Source organism: Penaeus vannamei, chromosome 37, assembly GCF_042767895.1.
Source record: "Penaeus vannamei isolate JL-2024 chromosome 37, ASM4276789v1, whole genome shotgun sequence".
NCBI lineage: Eukaryota > Metazoa > Arthropoda > Malacostraca > Decapoda > Penaeidae > Penaeus > Penaeus vannamei.
The window spans coordinates 19,055,860-19,073,359 of record NC_091585.1 but is presented as its reverse complement, the minus strand read 5'-3'; the positions used below and the strand labels follow the sequence as shown (position 1 = coordinate 19,073,359).

Here is a 17,500-nt window from a genome sequence, read left to right as displayed (position 1 = left end):
CAATGCAAGATGATTGGGGGAAGGTTGAGAAATGAAATGAATAGACTATCAAATCACAAATCAAGTTGCAAGTCATGTGTCGTGGATAACGTATAGTATCATTTCATATATATGAAAAGATCAGTTCAAAAAATCTATGAAAAACACATTATTTAAAAAGTATATAATCCCAGGAGATGCTATCTCGGAAAGACATAGGAATATCGATGCCAGACCTCAACGGAAATCCACAAAGCCATTCGAGTCTTCTTGAAGGATAAGCCTCTCTTGCTCCCACACGTCCAGGCAGAATTGAGCTGACAGTATCTCTGCTGACACGTTGATGTGCAGTAGTGTCTTGCTTCTGCAGACTTCTGGTTTAACACAGGCAATTCTACGCAGAGGAACAGAGTCATGCATGTATATGTCGTCTTTGTGAAGGTGTAGCTTCAATTAATACAGTGTACATAATGAATATTCACTTTTTGCAAGATATTGATGTTACAGATATCTAGCAGAGGCTTATGATGGTGTAGAATCAGTTAGTTTTAACATCATATTTGTTGATTCAGAATCAAATGTAGCCAAGTTAGAGTAGGGCAAAAGTATTAAATTTTTATGTACATATTTTTGGCCAGAATGATATTTTTTTTTTTACCTGATCACAACAACTTTTATGTACATTATTATTTGGTTTTCTTCTCATTTTCAAGCATCGTGCAGGAGTAAATGAAGGTTTGCATATGAAAACATTGCACAGTTTGTTATTATAAATTTTATTTTCTCCATAATGGTTCTTTTTTTCCTGTTCTTTTTGTTTTTGTTTTTTTTCCTTTGGCCCTTATTTCTCACCTTTCTTCATCTTCCACAATTTCATTTTATTTTCCCCCAATGGAGCCCTACTTTTGTTTTTGTTATTTGTGATAGGCCATATCATGGTTATTATTAAATGTAAGTTCTCATATACAATATGATTTTCATCATCAGGTATATAAATATATATATATATATATATATATATATATATATATATATATATATATATATATATATATATATATATATATATATATATATATATAATATATAATATATAATATATAATATATATATAATAGATATGATATATTTGTAGATATAATATTTTTATATTTATATATAATATATATTTATATATTATATAATATATATAATATATAATATATATAATATATATAATATATGTAATATATGTAATATATGTAATATATATAATATATGTAATATATATAATATATATAATATATATAATATATGTAATGTATATAATATATATAATATATATATATATATATATATATATATATATATATATATTATATATATATATATATATATATATATATATGTATATATATATATATATATATATATATATATGTATATATATGTATATATATATATATATATATATATATATATATATATATATATATATATAATATATCTATATTATATATATATATTATGTATTTATATATTATGTATTTATATATTGTATATATATTATATATATATATATGTTATATATATATATATATATATATATATATATGTTATGTATATATATATATATGTTATATATATATATATGTTATATATATATTTATTTATATATTTATATATATTATATATATATATTATATATATTTCCTATATATATATATGAATATATATATATATATATATATATATATATATATATATATATATATATATATATATATATATATATATATATATATATATATATATATAAGTAGCATAGGTAATCATATATTTATTTGCTATTTCATACAGTTTACATTTTTTCTTTTTTTCTTTTACTTTCTGTTCCTTTCCAAATTGTATTACAGTCGGTCTTCAACATTTATTAGGATTGCTTTTCAAAACTCATTTAAGGTTCATGAATATATGCTGTGAACATCACAGTACTATTAAGCCAGCTTACAGCCATTGAAGTGACATCAGTAACAAGAACCTTTTACATTGTTATATCATGAGAAGTACTTGTTGCTTTTTATTGAAAGGTGCAGTAAATTACAGCCTCTTCAGAAAGAAAGAATTGAAGTCCCCAAAGCATAATACCTATTGATGCTCTCCCACACTTAGCTTTAATCATTGCATCTTCTCAAAGTGCTTGGCCAGCATTGTTATCAGCCAGTCTTTCTTCGTCCAGTGCAGACTGGAACGGGCTGCATTTCCTGTAGCATGATTGGTTGCAGAAGTCACCTTTGAAGTGGATCACAGGTCAGATCAGATTTTAATGCCCAAAAATCTGCAGAGTCGGGTAAAATCGGTTCAGGAGCTATGACAACAGATGGGAAACATCATAATGCTGTGTTTAAAATGGTTCTGTTTAGTGACTACTAATTTTTTTACTGTTGTTTCTTGGGCATATTCATACATTAGCTTATTTATCAGATCTTGTGGCTGCACCTTTTGATTTCATATTATTTTCTACGCATTTTGATAAATACTGAGGCTAGAACGCTTAGATGATCAGATTTTAGGAATTCCTAGGTTACGTGTGTTGAGGGCCGACTGTATTCTGATTCTTAAAACCATTTGTCAAAAGATTTATCAGATGCTCTAAATCCAAACTTAAATTGTATTGTAGAAGATTATTAAATCAAAACACTTGATAATAGTATGCATATGGAATGCATCTACAAAAAAAACTTTGTAAAAGATTTGCCAATAACTGTTTCTCTGCCATGTGTAATCAGTATCATTATTTGTTTACTCGTCTATTTCTTTATTTTTAAACAAGCGATATATCCTTATGAAACAGGGTATATTAGCCCCCCCCCCTGCCCTGCCCTTCACCCTCCCTCAATGAAGTGTCAGTATTTTTATTTAATTATTTTTTTGTTCATCACATTTTTTTGCTCTTTCATTTTAGTTCCCCATTTTTGATTAAAAAAATCATAACTCATCAAGTTTATTTTTTCTGTATTATGTGATCGTATTTTTAGTCCTTGGTCGATGTTCTTTGCGCGTCTGTCTGTTACGAATTTTGTTCTAACTGTTCTTCATGCTCACGACTTCAAGCTTTGAGTGGTGTTACATGGCAAAAGATTATGTTTTTTTTCTTTAAATAATACTAAGACTGATACCTAAAGTAGGAATTTCAGTCTGCTGTAACTAAGACTAATCTGTTTAAATATATGGGCATGTCCAAAGAAGTAGTAATTATTGAGAATATTTGTAATATTTCAAAGATTTAGTTTAATTAAGTATCAGTGGCATAATTTATGTAGTTTGCAGTTGATTAATACGCCTAAATACGTCACTATTTTACCGTCTTAAAAGAAGCTTTATACTGGTAATAATATAGAACAATATTCAAAAATATTTATACACATTGAAAAACTGTTATTGCTGCAGATTCAGTTACTAGAATATACTTTTTTCTACAATGGAGAGAAACTGAAAGACAGAGATTACTCTAGAAGAAGATACAGGAAAGGGTCTGTGCTAAAAGAGGACACCTATTTGCATAAATGTCAGTTGCCACGTGCCCATAGATCAAAAAGAGAAATAAAAGTTAATTGTTGTGTGTTGAGTGAAGCAAAATTACAACTAACAAAATGTGTTTTTTTCTGGCTTCACCCACTAATGCAGTGATTGATTATTTATTTTGATTTTGATTATGTTCATTACTTGGTACAAATAATATCAATAAATTTAATAAATTGACAACTTTACATGTTGAAACTTAAAAGAAAATGACCTCAGTTTGTTACCAACCCTTTCTTTTAAATATGTGTTTTGAGGAAAGTTTGATAGGAAAGTTACAGTATCTAATCTATACTTTAGGTATAAGGAAACCAATAAACCTTATTTTCTCCATTCTTAAAAACAATTCTACTTTCCAACACCTCGATAAAATGCGATTCATTTCACTAACGGCCTTTCCGCCACCTTGTCTCTCTTTTCTTCCCCTCCCTCCTTCCCTCGCCCCGTGCCCTCCCCCCTGCCTCCCCCCGTGTTCCCCCGCGGCCCCGGGAGCAGGCGGTCTCTCCCTAGCCGTGGAAGGCCCGAGCAAGGCTGAGATCTCCTGCCACGACAACAAGGACGGCACCGTGTCCGTGTCCTACCTGCCCACCTCCCCCGGCGAGTACAAGGTCTCCGTCAAGTTCGCGGACAAGCACATCAAGGGCTCTCCGTACTCCGTCAAGGTGACCGGCGAGGGGCGCAAGAGGAACCAGATCAGCGTGGGCTCGCAGTCCGAGGTCAGCTTCCCGGGCAAGATCTCCGACACCGACATCAAGACCCTCAACGCCTCCATCCAGGCGCCGTCGGGCCTCGAGGAACCCTGCTTCCTCAAGAAGCTGCCCAACGGCCATCTCGGTGGGTGGCCATTCATGTTTTTTCTTTTCTTTCTTTCTTTCTTTTTTTCTTTCCCTTTTAGTTCGGTGGGTTGTGATTTATTTTTTTTATTTTTTTATTTATTATTAGTCCTGGAGTATTTTTTTTCTACATCTGATTTGAATCCTATGAAATGATACAAATGGAGACTCTTTCCTAGGACATTCCACTTTCCCGTCACACTCATACCGTGAATTGGGGTAAAGTAAATAACCAAGGAACAGGGATAAAACAACAGACAACAAACAATTTGAACTACAACAAACACCAAAACATAATGAACACAAGCACAAGCACAGTAACGTGTACACAAAAATGAAAATGAAAACAGCCACAGTAAGAAATAATAGCAGACGTTACGTTTCGAACACATCTCTAGTTCCTCTTCAGCCGAAGTAGCCAAAATTTTCGTTTATTTTCATTTATTGTTGTGGCTGTTTTAATTTTCACCAAAACATAACCTCTAACAACGACCACAACAAACAAACAATAACAAACACCAAAGCATAATCTCCAACAGCGACCTCTCAAACAACGAACCACAAGAAACAACATAAAAACAAACACCAAAACATAACCTCCAACAGCGACCTCCCAAACAACGCCCCACAACAAACAAACAAATACCAAAACATACCCACCAACAGCGAACCTCCCAAACAACGCCCCACAACAAACAAACAAAAACGACCCCCCAACCCCTCCACCCACCCACAACCCCCATAACAACCCCTCGTTCCCCGCAGGTATTTCGTTCACACCGCGCGAGGTCGGCGAGCACCTGGTGTCCGTGAAGCGAATGGGAACGCACATCGCCAACTCGCCCTTCAAGATCACTGTCGGCGAGAAGGAAGTCGGTGACGCCTCCAAGGTCAAGGTGAGGAAGGGGAAAGGTCAAGGGCGAGGGGTGTATTCAAGGTCAGAGCAAGGGGGGTGGAAAAAGTCAGGGTGGGTAAAAGGTCAAAATAAGGGTTTGGAAGGTCAGGATGAGGATGTACGAGGTCAGAGCAAGGGTGTGGAAAAGGTCAAAATAGGGGCTTGAAAGGTCAGGGTGAGGGGTGTACAAGGTCAAAATAAGGGCTTGAAAGGTCAGGGTGGGGGTGTACAAGGTCAAAATAAGGGCTTGAAAGGTCAGGGTGAGGATGTACGAGGTCAGAGCAAGGGTGTAAAAAAGGTCAGGGTGGGTAAAAGGGCAAAATAAGGGCTTGAAAGGTCAGAGTGAGGATGTATATATGGCGTGAAAGATCAAGTACGAGGTCAGAGCAAGGTCAAGTGAAAGGTCATGGGGTTTCTTGTGGATCTGTTTGATAACTACTTTATTATCACTGTCTCCATTCCTAGTTACCTGTGTTGGTTGTTGTCAAAATCAGAAAGAGAAGGATTGCAGTAAATCTCTTTAATTCTACAATAAACACACCTTCATCACCACTGCTATTTACGATCATCACCTTAACTCCCACCACAGCCACAATTATCACAGCCACCATGATCAACACCATCACTTGCCAACACCATAACAACACCATAACCACGACCATTGGCATCCACCACAACCCCCTCCTTACCAACCACTACCACCACTACCTCCACCTCCAACTCCAACTCCACCAACAACAACAACAACCTCCTCATAACCCCCCCACCACCACCTCCAAACCACCACCACCACCTCCCCCTCTCCCTCCACCTCCACATCCCCCTCCACTTCCACCTCCACCTCCTCCTCCACCTCCACCTCCACCTCCACCTCCTCCTCCACCTCCACCTCCACCTCCTCCTTCACCTCCACCATCACCCCCCCTCCCAAGTCCATCTCTCAAGTGTTTTCCTCCTCCTGCAGATCACCGGAGAAGCCCTGAAGGAGGGCGTGACCCACAAGGAGAACCAGTTCACCATAGACACGAGGGAAGCTGGCTATGGCGGTCTGTCGCTCTCCATCGAGGGCCCCTCCAAGGCTGACATTCAGTGCAAGGTAAGATGGGCGAGTGTTTTCTTCTACCTCTTGACCGTGTCTCCTCAAAGATTATCACTTGCACATCTTTTGCAATAAGTTACATTTTTTTTCTTATTACATTGTATTATTTTTCTCGCCACAGGACAACGAAGACGGAACTCTCACCATTGGCTACAAGCCCACTGAGCCTGGTTACTACATCGTCAACCTCAAGTTTGCTGACAACCATGTTCCTGGGTCCCCGTTCACTGTCAAGGTGGGTGTTCTACTTTTTATGGCACTTTTTTCTCTCTGTCTTCGTTGTTTCCGTTGTTGTTATTGTTATTTGCACTTCAGTAGATTTAATGTCAAAAAGTGTCTCAGTCAGTGACAACTTTTTAAGTTTCTTTCAATCACACTTTGGTATTTTCAACGTCATAAAATCTCATAATCAATGACAACTTCCGAAGTTCCTTTCAACCACGCATCAGTATATTTAATGTCATAAAATCTCCCAATCAGTGACATTTTACGGTTTCTTTCAATCACACTTCAGTATTTTTGACGTCATAAAATCCCTTAATCAGTGACTCTTCAACCAACCACTCCCCCCTCCCCCCTTCAGGTAACGGGCGAGGGCTCGAACCGGCAGACAGAGCGCATCAAGAGGCAGCGAGAGGCCGTCCCCCTGACCGAGGTTGGCTCTCAGTGCCGCCTCACCTTCAAGCTGCCTGGCATCTCCTCCTTCGACCTCTCGGCTACTGTGACCTCTCCCGGGGGCATTACCGAGGACGCCATGGTGTCTGAGGTCGAGGACGGACTCTACGGGGTCAACTTCGTGCCCAAGGAGCTGGGTGTTCACACAGTGTCCGTCAAGTTCCAGGACATGCACATTCCCGGATCGCCCTTCCAGTTCACCGTGAGTATGATGGGTTTTGATGGGGATGGGGTTGGGGAAGGGGGGTAGGGATGGAAGCGTGGGGATGGGAGAAGGGGGAAGGGAGGTATATGGGGAAGGTGGGTGGGGATAGAAGGGAGGGAGGGATCTGGGAAGGGTGTTGGGTTAGGGAAATGGTTAAGGCGAAGGGAGGAGGATGGGATATGGCCATGGAGAAGGTGGATGGGGGTAGGGGGGAAGATGGGGTATGGGTATGGGGACTGGGAATACGAGAGGGAGGGGTTTGGGGAAGGAATAAAGGGTATAGGAGTGTGGGTATTAACAGTAGTGTACGTGAGGTAAGAATAGGGGAAAGAGGAAGATTCTCTGAAGAAGCCAGGGATATGGGATTTGAATTTATTCCTTTTTGTAAGCAGAGAAAGGAATATGAAACAGTGGTATATGATTTTGTGTTCTCTTTTGGTATTGTCTTAATGCAGGAGGCTATTGGATAGTTTTCTCGTTTAATGCATTTTTGTTTTTTAGAAATAAGTCCCCGTTTCCTTTACGTAAAACCCAAATAAACAAATGATGAACGTTGCGCCGTCTTTAAACGTGGACCTCTAATTCTTCCATCCATTCAACACTTTATTTTGACTGTCTCTGATTCGCTTCTTCCTTCTTTTACCATTTATTCATGGCTACCTCCTTGCTCTCTCTCTCTCCTTCCTCTCTTTCTGCTCTTCACCCTTCTTTCCCTCTTTATCCCGCACGTATTCGTCCACCCAACTCCAAATACCTCTTTCTCTCTCACCCATTCACTCGCCTCTCTTTGTTTATTGTATTCACCTCCCTTTGCCTCTCCTCACTCACCTTGCTATATCTTTTTGTCTCTCCCACTCCACCTCTTTATCTCTCCCCACTCACCACTCTCTGTCTCTCACCCCTCATCTCTCTTAATCTCTCCCACTTCCCCACTTTATCTCTCCCCACTCACCATTCTCTGTTTCCCACCCCTCATCTCGCTTTACCTCTCCCACTCCCTCTCTTTACTTCCTCCACTCACCACTCTCTGTCACTCACCCCTCATCTCTCATTATCTCTCCCACTCCCTCTCTTTATCTCTCCCCACTCATCATTCTCTGTCTCTTACCCCTCATCTCTCTTTATCTCTCCCACTCCCCCACTTTATCTCTCCCCCTCCCCCCCTTTATCTCTCCCCACTCACTACTCTCTGTCACTTACCCCTCATCTCGCTTTATCTCCCTCACTCTCTGTCTCTCCCCCTCCCCCACTTTATCTATCCCCACTCACTACTCTCTGCCACTCACCCCTCATCTCTCTTTATCTCCCCCACTCACCACTCTCTGTCTCTCCCCATCTCCCCTCTCGCAGGTGGGTCCCCTGAAGGACGGCGGCGCCCACCGAGTGCACGCGGGCGGCCCCGGCCTGGAGCGCGGCGAGCAGAACATGCCCTCGGAGTTCAACGTGTGGACTCGCGAGGCAGGCGCCGGGTCCCTGGCCATCTCCGTCGAGGGCCCCAGCAAGGCCGAGATCGACTTCAAGGACAGGAAGGATGGCTCGTGCTACGTGTCCTACGTGGTGTCCGAACAGGGTGAGTGTATAGCGGAGGTGTTTTGGGTTGGGTTGGGGGGAGGGGGGTTGGGTCGGGGGAGGGGAGGGTTGTGTGTGTGTTTGTGGGGGGGGGGGTTGTGTGTGTGGGGGGGTTGTGTGTGTGTGTGTGTGTGTGTGTGTGTGTGTGTGTGTGTGTGTGTGTGTGTGTGTGTGTGTGTCTTTGTGTCTGTGCGTCTGTGTGTCTGTGTGTGCGTGTATTTTTCCTTTTTTACTTCCTTGTTCTTTCACTATCACTCTTAATTTTCCAAAGACACGATATATGTATAGGTACGCATTTATGTGTTGGTTTGTACATACATTTATACACATATTTTTTGCCTGAGATTGGAGTCGGTTTGGCTGCAATGGGATTAGAGGACAAATTATACTCTGACTGATGCCATTTTTACTCGATTTCCTCCAAGTGCACGGTTTTTCTTTCCGTTCGTCGGATATGTATTATTTTTCTTTTCTTCTTGCTCTCTACATCTCCATCTTTATTTTTCTTTTTGTGCCCCCCTTCTTTTTTTCTTTCCTACTCCAGCCATTATTTCCTCTCAAGTTACAACAATTGCGTCAAGATAACTTTAGTCACGCAACAGGACTCGAAAATAACCCTCTCTTCTCGGAATGAAGTGAAATCGCGCGCGGAAATCCCGTAGACTTTTTAAAACCCTGAACCAGGTGTCCCGCAAACGTCATAGTAGTATGCGTGACGCGGGTGTGACGTCAGAGAAGGCATGCATGGCGACAAACGCGCATGACAGAATACTCATCGTTAAAACATTTATCTGTTCAACTTGGACTTTCGGGCGAGGTCAGTTCTACCTTTGATGTAATAAAAGGAATGTTAGCTGGTATGTGTCATGGTATATATTTGTTTATTTATTTATTTCGCCCAGGAAGTGCGTGACTCAGTCGAATGTTTATGCAAATTGTCATCGATGTGACACTTCTGAGATATGACGGTGTCTTTATTTTCGTCTTGCATTGCAAAAGAAAATATATATGCATTACCATTCGTTATTATTATTTTGGCAGTTGCTATCGTCATATGCAGTTTTGACGGCATGGGAAATATTTTTATTTTTATGATAGTCATTGATCAGTAATAGTAATGGTTGCTTTGTTATGAATAGTAATAACGAAAGTAATGATAACAGTAGGTGTTTTTTGGTGAGTATATGACATTAAATATACGTGTTCAAGATATTGAAAAGAAATGCGAGAGTCACCCCACCACTTTTATTTTTGTGAATGACGTCATAGATACTATTTTGGCGCAAGTTATTTATACTTTCGGGTGGAAAGTCACGTGACGCCTTTATCAGCTTTATCCAAATAATAAACACAAATCCATGCGTGATTTAGCTGTCTAATTTGCCAATGGTGCACTGTCATCAGTATGATACTTATTATCGTTGTCATTTTTTAGCTATTGGAATTAAGGGTGAATGATCACTTTTGGGACATGCTGTTGAGGACTGCAAGTGTGTCTGCGGGAAATTTTCCATTTTGAAGGAGGTGATGGCGCGTTTTGTCTCAATTTCGTTTTCAATTTGGGTAATCTGCTTCCATTTGTAATTGTAGATATGGCGTGATTTAGTGATTGGTTAAGATAATTTACGTGAAAATTAATTTTTCTCTTTCATATTCCATATTTTCCTCCTTGGTGTCTTCTTTTCCCGAACTGAGAAAATTGGTTGATGGAGATTAGATAGTTAGTTAGGGAGAGGGAGAGGGAGAGGGAGAGAGAGAGGGAGAGAGAAAGGGAAAGAGAGAGAGAGAGAGGAGTTTGTGATAAAGAGTAGGAAAAAAACATAGAAAGAGAAGGAAACGAGAGACAAAAATGAGAAAACGCAAGAGAAATATTAAGAAAGGAAAACCCCGAATAGAGAGAGAGAAACAGATCGAGAGATAGAGATTCCCCACAGCTGGCCGAGCGCCACGGAGGAGGAGGAGGAGGAGGAACCGCGGGAAAAAAGAGCGGGAAAAGTGTGGCCTCAGCGCCCGAAAGGCTGCTTGGCTCGCGGTGCACCTGGCGCTGCCGGCGACGCCCGGGGAAGGGGACGCACACGCACACACACGCGCACACGCACACGCACACGCACACACACACGCACACACACACACACACACACACACACACACACACGCACACGCACACGCACACGCACACGCACACGCACACGCACACACACACACACACACACACACACACACACACACACACACACACACACACACACACACACACACACACACACACACACACACATTATATCATGTATATATTCACATACATAAATGCATGTATACATATATATATTTATATACACATATACAAATATACATTTAATGTAAGAATTTTATGACAGACAACCAGAGATACGAAAGATCAAATTTAAAGTCCCATTTAGTAAAGTCGCGGGAATTTATAAGAATCTGTGTCGGATGCGATTCGCCTTGTTTACTTTTACGTCCTGTGCCAAAGTTAAACACCACTTTAATAATTCTTTTAGAAACCCCAATTTAAAGAGAGAGAAAAAAGTCATGATCTATATTTCCCATATATATTTTTTTCTTCGTTGTTTTTATTCTAAATTCTTGGTTTATTACCTCGGGACGACAAGCAAATCATCAGTATGGTTGAAATATGGCGCAAACGGATGCGTGTTTCAGTCATGAAGAATGTTTAAAGATACGAATGGGCGCTATTGATGATTTATATTAATTAAGGGGCGCTTGCTTCTGCCAGGTCTTATTTTAACCACGTTGCGAGTGTAGTTTTGATAAAAGTGGGTTTAAGGGATGGAGCGGAACTTGGAAATATGGAGGTAAACGCATGATATTTATGATCGTGGTGTTTGGTGAATAGATTTTGTTTGTGTGTGTGTATGTGTGTGTGAGTAGATACTCGTGTGCGTATGCAATTGCACGGAAGTGTATGTGTATGTTTGTATGTAGTGTATTTGCATGTATGTATATATGTATGTATGTACTTTTGTGTGTGTGTGTACGTACCATCTGTGTCGGTCTTTGTATCTGTATGCGTCAGGTGTGTGCGTCAGTATATGTATGTACATATTTTTTTATACCTGTGTCTATGTATTTTCAACACGCACACGCTCTCATTTCGCTCACTTCCTCATACTTCGCCTGACACGTCACGCTTCCTCCAACTCATAAAGAAGTAAAATAGTTCCCAGCCTCTGATCGGAACGGACACACGCATAAACAGACAGGGAGGGGGAGGGGGCGGGGTGGGAAGAGAGGGAGAGAGGGGGGAAGGGAGGAGGAGAAAGAGAGGGAGAGGGGAAGGAAGAGGAGGAAAAGGAGAATGAGAGGGGGAAGGAAGAGGAGGAGGAGAGGGAGAAGGGGAAAGAGAGAAGGAGGAGAAAGAGAGGGAGATTGGAAGGAAGAGGAGGAGAAAGAGAGGAAGAGGGGGGAAGGAGGAGGAGAAAGAGAGGGAGAGGGAAAAGGAGGAGGAGGAGAAAGAGGAAAAAATAGGGAGAGGGGGAAGGAGGAGGAGAAGAGAGGGAGAGGGAGAGAGGAAGGAGGAGGAGAAAGAGAGGGAGAGGGTGAAGGAAGAGAAGAGGAAAGGAAAGGGGGTTAGAATATTGAGAGAATAAGAAAAATCGAATGAAGAAAAGAAAGATTAAGGGAAAAAATATAGATTAATAAAGGAAACGACGCCCCGCAAAGACCGAGCGAAGCGCGCCCACTCACGCCCACCTCTGCCCACCCGACTCCCTACTCTGCCCACCCGACGCCCATCCCCGCCCACCTCTGCCCACCCGCCACCCATCCCCGCCCACCTCTGCCCACCCGACACCCATCCCCGCCCACCTCTGCCCACCCGACACCCATCCCCGCCCACCTTTGCCCACCTCTGCCCACCCTCTGCCCACCTCCGCCCTACTCTGCCCGAGGTTGTTTACACTATACCCGAAGGGCGCGGAGCATCCGACGGTGATGCGTTGGGCCCGGAGGAGGTGGGTGGCCGCCCCCGTTTTTGCGCGGGCGGCGAAGGGGATGGGCGTGAGGCCAAGAGAAGCATCGGGAGGCGCCCTTCCGCCCTACAGGCCTTACCTCCCGCCTGCACGCCCACGCGGCCGCCCACAGAAGGGGGCAAAGATAGGCTGGTATGCGAGGTCGTGGGCGCCGCGTTCGTTCTTTTTGCCGCGGTGATTGGCGCTCGGGGTTCAATTAATGGGCGGCGGAGGGGGGGAGGGGGGGAGGGGGTGAAATTAGTATTAAAGTTAATGGATTTAGTGATTGTTATTGTTGATGTTGATGTGGTTGTTGATGTTGTTGTTGTTGATGTGGTTGTTGATGTTGATGTTGTTGATGTTGATGTGGTTGTTGATGTTGCTGTTGATGTGGGTGACGTGGTAGCTGATGTTGTTAATGATGTGGTTGGCGTTGTTGTTGTTAGTAATATGAATACAGACATAATTTTTTATTATTATTATTATTACTATTATCGCCCTCATCACCATCGTCTTGAGTAATGGTGATGTTAGGAGAAACGTGGTTATTTCTCATTTCATATTTCGTAAGGAGAGAGAGAGAGAGAGAGAGAGAGAATGAGACGAAAGAGAGAGAGAGAGAGAGAGAGAGAGAGAGAGAGAGAGAGACAGAGAGAGAGAGAGAGAGAGAGAATGAGACGAAAGAGAGAGAGAGAGAGAAAGAAAGAAAGAAAGAGGAAAGTGAAGAGAAAAGAAGAGGAGAGAAGAGAAAAAGAGAAAGGATAGGAGGCGAAGGAGAATGAGAGAAGAAAAGATAACAACAAAGAAAGAAAAGAGAAGAGAAGAAAACAAGAATGAAAGAAAAAAAGAGAAAGAAATAGAGAGACAAGGAAAGAAAGAAAACAAGAAAGAAAGAAATAGAGAGACAAGGAAAGAAAGAAAAAAAGAGAAGACCTAGACAGAGACAGATAGAAGATGCAGAGCAAGAAAGATGAGGCAGTCTGTTTACATTCGCTCGCGTGTGCGTATCCGTGCATACATGGACGTGCGCCCCTATACGCATGTGCACATACACGAACGTATATCGGTCCAGTTACTCATGACAGCAGACTCATGACAGTCATGGCGCCGTAAATATAGTCAGTGACGCCAATTCGCGTGTCTTTTTTGCCCTTCAGTCGCGAGGTGAAAATAGGGGGGGGGGAAGGAGGAGGAAGAGGGGGAGGAGGGAAGGAGGGAAGGGGGGGGAGAGGGAAGGATGGGGGGAGAGGGAAGGAAGAAGGGAGGGGGGAGAGAAGGCGGGAAGGGGGGGGGAGGGGGAGAGGGAAGGATGGGGGGAGGAAGGGAGGAAAGAAGGAAAGGGAGGAGGAATAATTGAAGATGATAGAAAATAAGGATGGGGGGAGGGGGGTAAGGATAAAGATCGTGAGATATAAATACGGAAGGAGGGAGGAAGAGGGAAAGAAGGAATATTTGAAAATTATAGGCAATAAGCATACGGGAAAATAAGAATAAAGAGAGTGGGATATAAAAACGGGAGGAGAGAGGAAGAGGGGAGGAGGAATAATTGAAGATGATAGGAAATAAGGATAAAGATAGTGGGGATATAAAAATGAGAGGAGGGAGGAAGAGGGAAAGAAGGAAGGGGGAAGAAGGAATAATTGAAGATGATAGGAAATCAGGATAAAGGGGGATAAGGATAAAGATGGTGAGATATAAATATGGGAGGGAAGAAGGATAGAGGTAATGAGAAATAAAGACGGCGGGAAAGGTAAGACAGAGGATAGGATATAATAATGGGAGGAGAGAATGATAAAGAAAATGTGAATGAAAGATAGGAGGGAAGAAAGGTAAAGATAATATGAATAAAAGATAAGAGGGAAAAATGATAAAGTTAACGAGATGTAAAGATGGGAAGAAGAAAAATGAAAATATTAGGAAATAAAGAATGGAGGAAGGGAAAGTAAAGATAACAGGAGATAAAGATTGGAAGGAGGTAAGAAGGATAAATATGATAGGATGTACGGAAGATTAATGAAAGGAATTAGAAATAAAGATGGGAGGGAAGTTTGATGAATATGAGAAGATGGGGGAAAGAATAATAGAAGGAATAGGAAATACAGATGGGAAATGGGAATAATAAAGATGATAGGATGTATGGAATAATAATAATAATGAAAACAGTAGGAATTAAAATGGAAGGGAGGAATAATGATGATAATAGGATATATGGAAGAATAAAAAAAACAGTAATAATTAAAGTAAAGAGGAAGAATAACAAAGATAATAAGATATATATGGAAGAACTAGGAAATAATTGGAAATAAAGATGGGAAGGAACAGCAAAAAATAAAAGGCGATCAATGTAAAGCGAGAAAAAAGAAATAAAAGTCAAGATGATTAAATAATAAATGATAAGTAATAAAAGGATGAAATAATAAATAATAAAATAGTAAATTATAAAAGAAATGATAAATAAGAAAATGAGAAAATCATAAAATCATAAAATCATGAAAATAATCGGCGTTCAATAGAAGAAAAAAAAATCCCCATAATTTGAGATTCGTCGACGCTTTGCAAACTCTCGATAATGCGAAATGAGCAATTGCAAAAAGGGCGTCCGGGAATAGGCTGAGGTAAGAGACAGGTGGGTGTGGGAAGGGATGGGGAAAGGGGGGGTAGGGAGAGGGAGGGGGAGGGCGAGGACGAGAGGGGGAAGGGGGAGAGGGAGGGGGAGGACGAGAGGGGAAGGGGGAGAGGGAGAGGGAGGGCGAGAGGGAGAGGGAGGGCGAGGACGAGAGGAGAAAGAGTAAAAGGGAAAGGGGAGAGAGAAAGGGTAAAGGGAGTAGAGGGGATGGCGGAGGAAGGGGGGTGAGGGAGGAGAGAGTTGGGAGAGAGAGTGGCTGAGGGCGGAGTAGTGTTGGAAGAAGGGGGTTAGGGGGTACGGTTGAGAGGGGAAGCGAGAGGCGAGGAGAGAGGGGGGGGATGGGAGAGACGAAGGAAGGGGGTGAGAGGAGGGGGATCAGGAGGTAGGGTTAAGAGTAGGGTGCGAGGGGAGGGGAGAGGGGAGCGAGAGGCAGATGACAGTCGCTATGCCGGGAGTGTCTGAGATAGGTCGCTCGTGAGGCCAAGTGTGCGTTCGGGACTGGCTGGCTAGGGGCGAGGGCGACTTGCAACTCCTTCTCAACTCCCTTCGGTCTTTTTAGTGCTTATTCTCGTTCTTTCCTTTTTGTTTCTTATTCTGTCTCTTGCTGTCTGTCTCTTTCTTTCTTTTTCTCTTTCTCTTTCTCTTTCTCTTTCTCTTTCTCTCTCTCTCTCTCTCTCTCTCTCTCTCTCTCTCTCTCTCTCTCTCTCTCTCTCTCTTTCTCTCTCTCTCTCTCTCTCTCTCTATCTCTCTCTCTCTCTCTCTCTCTCTCTCTCTCTCTCTCTCTCTCTCTCTCTCTCTACCTTTCCCTGTTATCCCCCTCTCCCTGTCACTCCCTCTGCCTCTGCTTCTCCATCTGCTTTTATTCTTTTCTGCATTTATTTTCTTTTCTGTGTCTCCTCATCCTGTTTCCTGTCCTCCCGATGCCAGTTCACGTTGTGACAGTGTTCCGAAAATTAGAAGAAGAAAAAGAAAAAGAAATTTATAGCGAGATATAACCTGTGCAGTTTCGCATGACACGCTCCCAGCTTTAATTTATTTATTGTTCTCCGAGTTACTTGTTCATTTCTTCACATTTGTTCATATATTCACGTGTGCAGTCACTCTGTACCTGAAGAGATGGAGGCTGATGTTGTTTTCTGGCACTGAGCTTACGTTCTGACACCTTATGACACGAATTGAAGTGACACCCTGTTCTGTGCTCCTTTCTGTGCCGTGGCATACTCTTTTAAGACTCTTGGTGTGGTGTCGATTGTGCGAAATGTGGTGTTTTTTTGTACATTTTTGAAAAAGGTGTTTGTGGTTCCATGCGGTGTTTCATATCGTGGTGTGAATCGTTAGTTTATGCGAATTTATTATTGGAAGTATGTTAGATTGTGGTAAAAGGATGAGAAATTGTTAGAAATTGGGTAGAAACGGAAAGGAATTATATGAAAACGAGAGAAATGTGGAAAGTATAAAGAAACGGTCGGTTTTAAAGAGAGGATGATATCGTTTGGAAAACTTTAATTCTTACGTTTACTTTCATATTATTTATATATAGAACCGCCAAAGAAGGAAGAGATGTATAGAATGGTGAATGCATTTCCTATCCCTTATTATTATTTTGCTTTCTAGTTTTGTGATATAAGGCAAAAATAAGATTTAAAATTCCTCCTCAAAAAGTGTCGTTTCCGCGTACCTCTGGCAACAGCTGAAGGGAAAAACAGGGAGAGTGAAAACTAATGTCAAAGAAGAGCCACTGACATCACTCACCGTAGCAACGGAGGTGACATCATCTGAAAATAAAGAAATAAAACAAAGAAAAGAAATACATATCCAAGGATTTCGAGGGAAATAAAGAAGACAAATAGAGAAAAAATCGCGCCATTTTGGGAGAGCGAAAATGCGCGCGTGAATGAGCTTGTTCGTTCGAGCGCGGTTCGAGACGGCGTTCGGATCATGATGGACGACGCCCCGCGCTACAAGACCTTCTGCTCCTACACCGTGGGCGGAGGGTCGGTCAGCTCCCACCCGCCGCCGCCCCCGCAACCCCCACAGCCACAGCCGAAGATGGTTTCTCCGCCCGT

The 17,500-nt window shown here is 41.9% G+C and overlaps 1 protein-coding gene and 1 long non-coding RNA gene across 5 annotated transcripts in view; both read left to right on the top strand.

Moving 5' to 3' along the window:
* cher (filamin protein cher) overlaps nucleotides 1-17,500 on the top strand; it is a 133,794-nt gene that overhangs the window by 104,767 nt on the left and 11,527 nt on the right. For all 4 annotated transcript variants that reach the window (XM_070115310.1, XM_070115311.1, XM_070115308.1 and 1 more), the window contains exons 27-32: nucleotides 4,036-4,374; nucleotides 5,139-5,269; nucleotides 6,233-6,364; nucleotides 6,489-6,602; nucleotides 6,951-7,244; nucleotides 8,598-8,817. In XM_070115310.1, coding sequence (XP_069971411.1) covers nucleotides 4,036-4,374; nucleotides 5,139-5,269; nucleotides 6,233-6,364; nucleotides 6,489-6,602; nucleotides 6,951-7,244; nucleotides 8,598-8,817 — 1,230 coding nt within the window. The remainder of the gene's footprint in view (nucleotides 1-4,035; nucleotides 4,375-5,138; nucleotides 5,270-6,232; nucleotides 6,365-6,488; nucleotides 6,603-6,950; nucleotides 7,245-8,597; nucleotides 8,818-17,500) is intronic.
* LOC113828416 (uncharacterized) lies at nucleotides 15,853-17,130 on the top strand. Its single transcript, XR_011398194.1, has 2 exons — nucleotides 15,853-15,920; nucleotides 17,049-17,130. It is a non-coding gene; the product is annotated as an uncharacterized lncRNA (long non-coding RNA).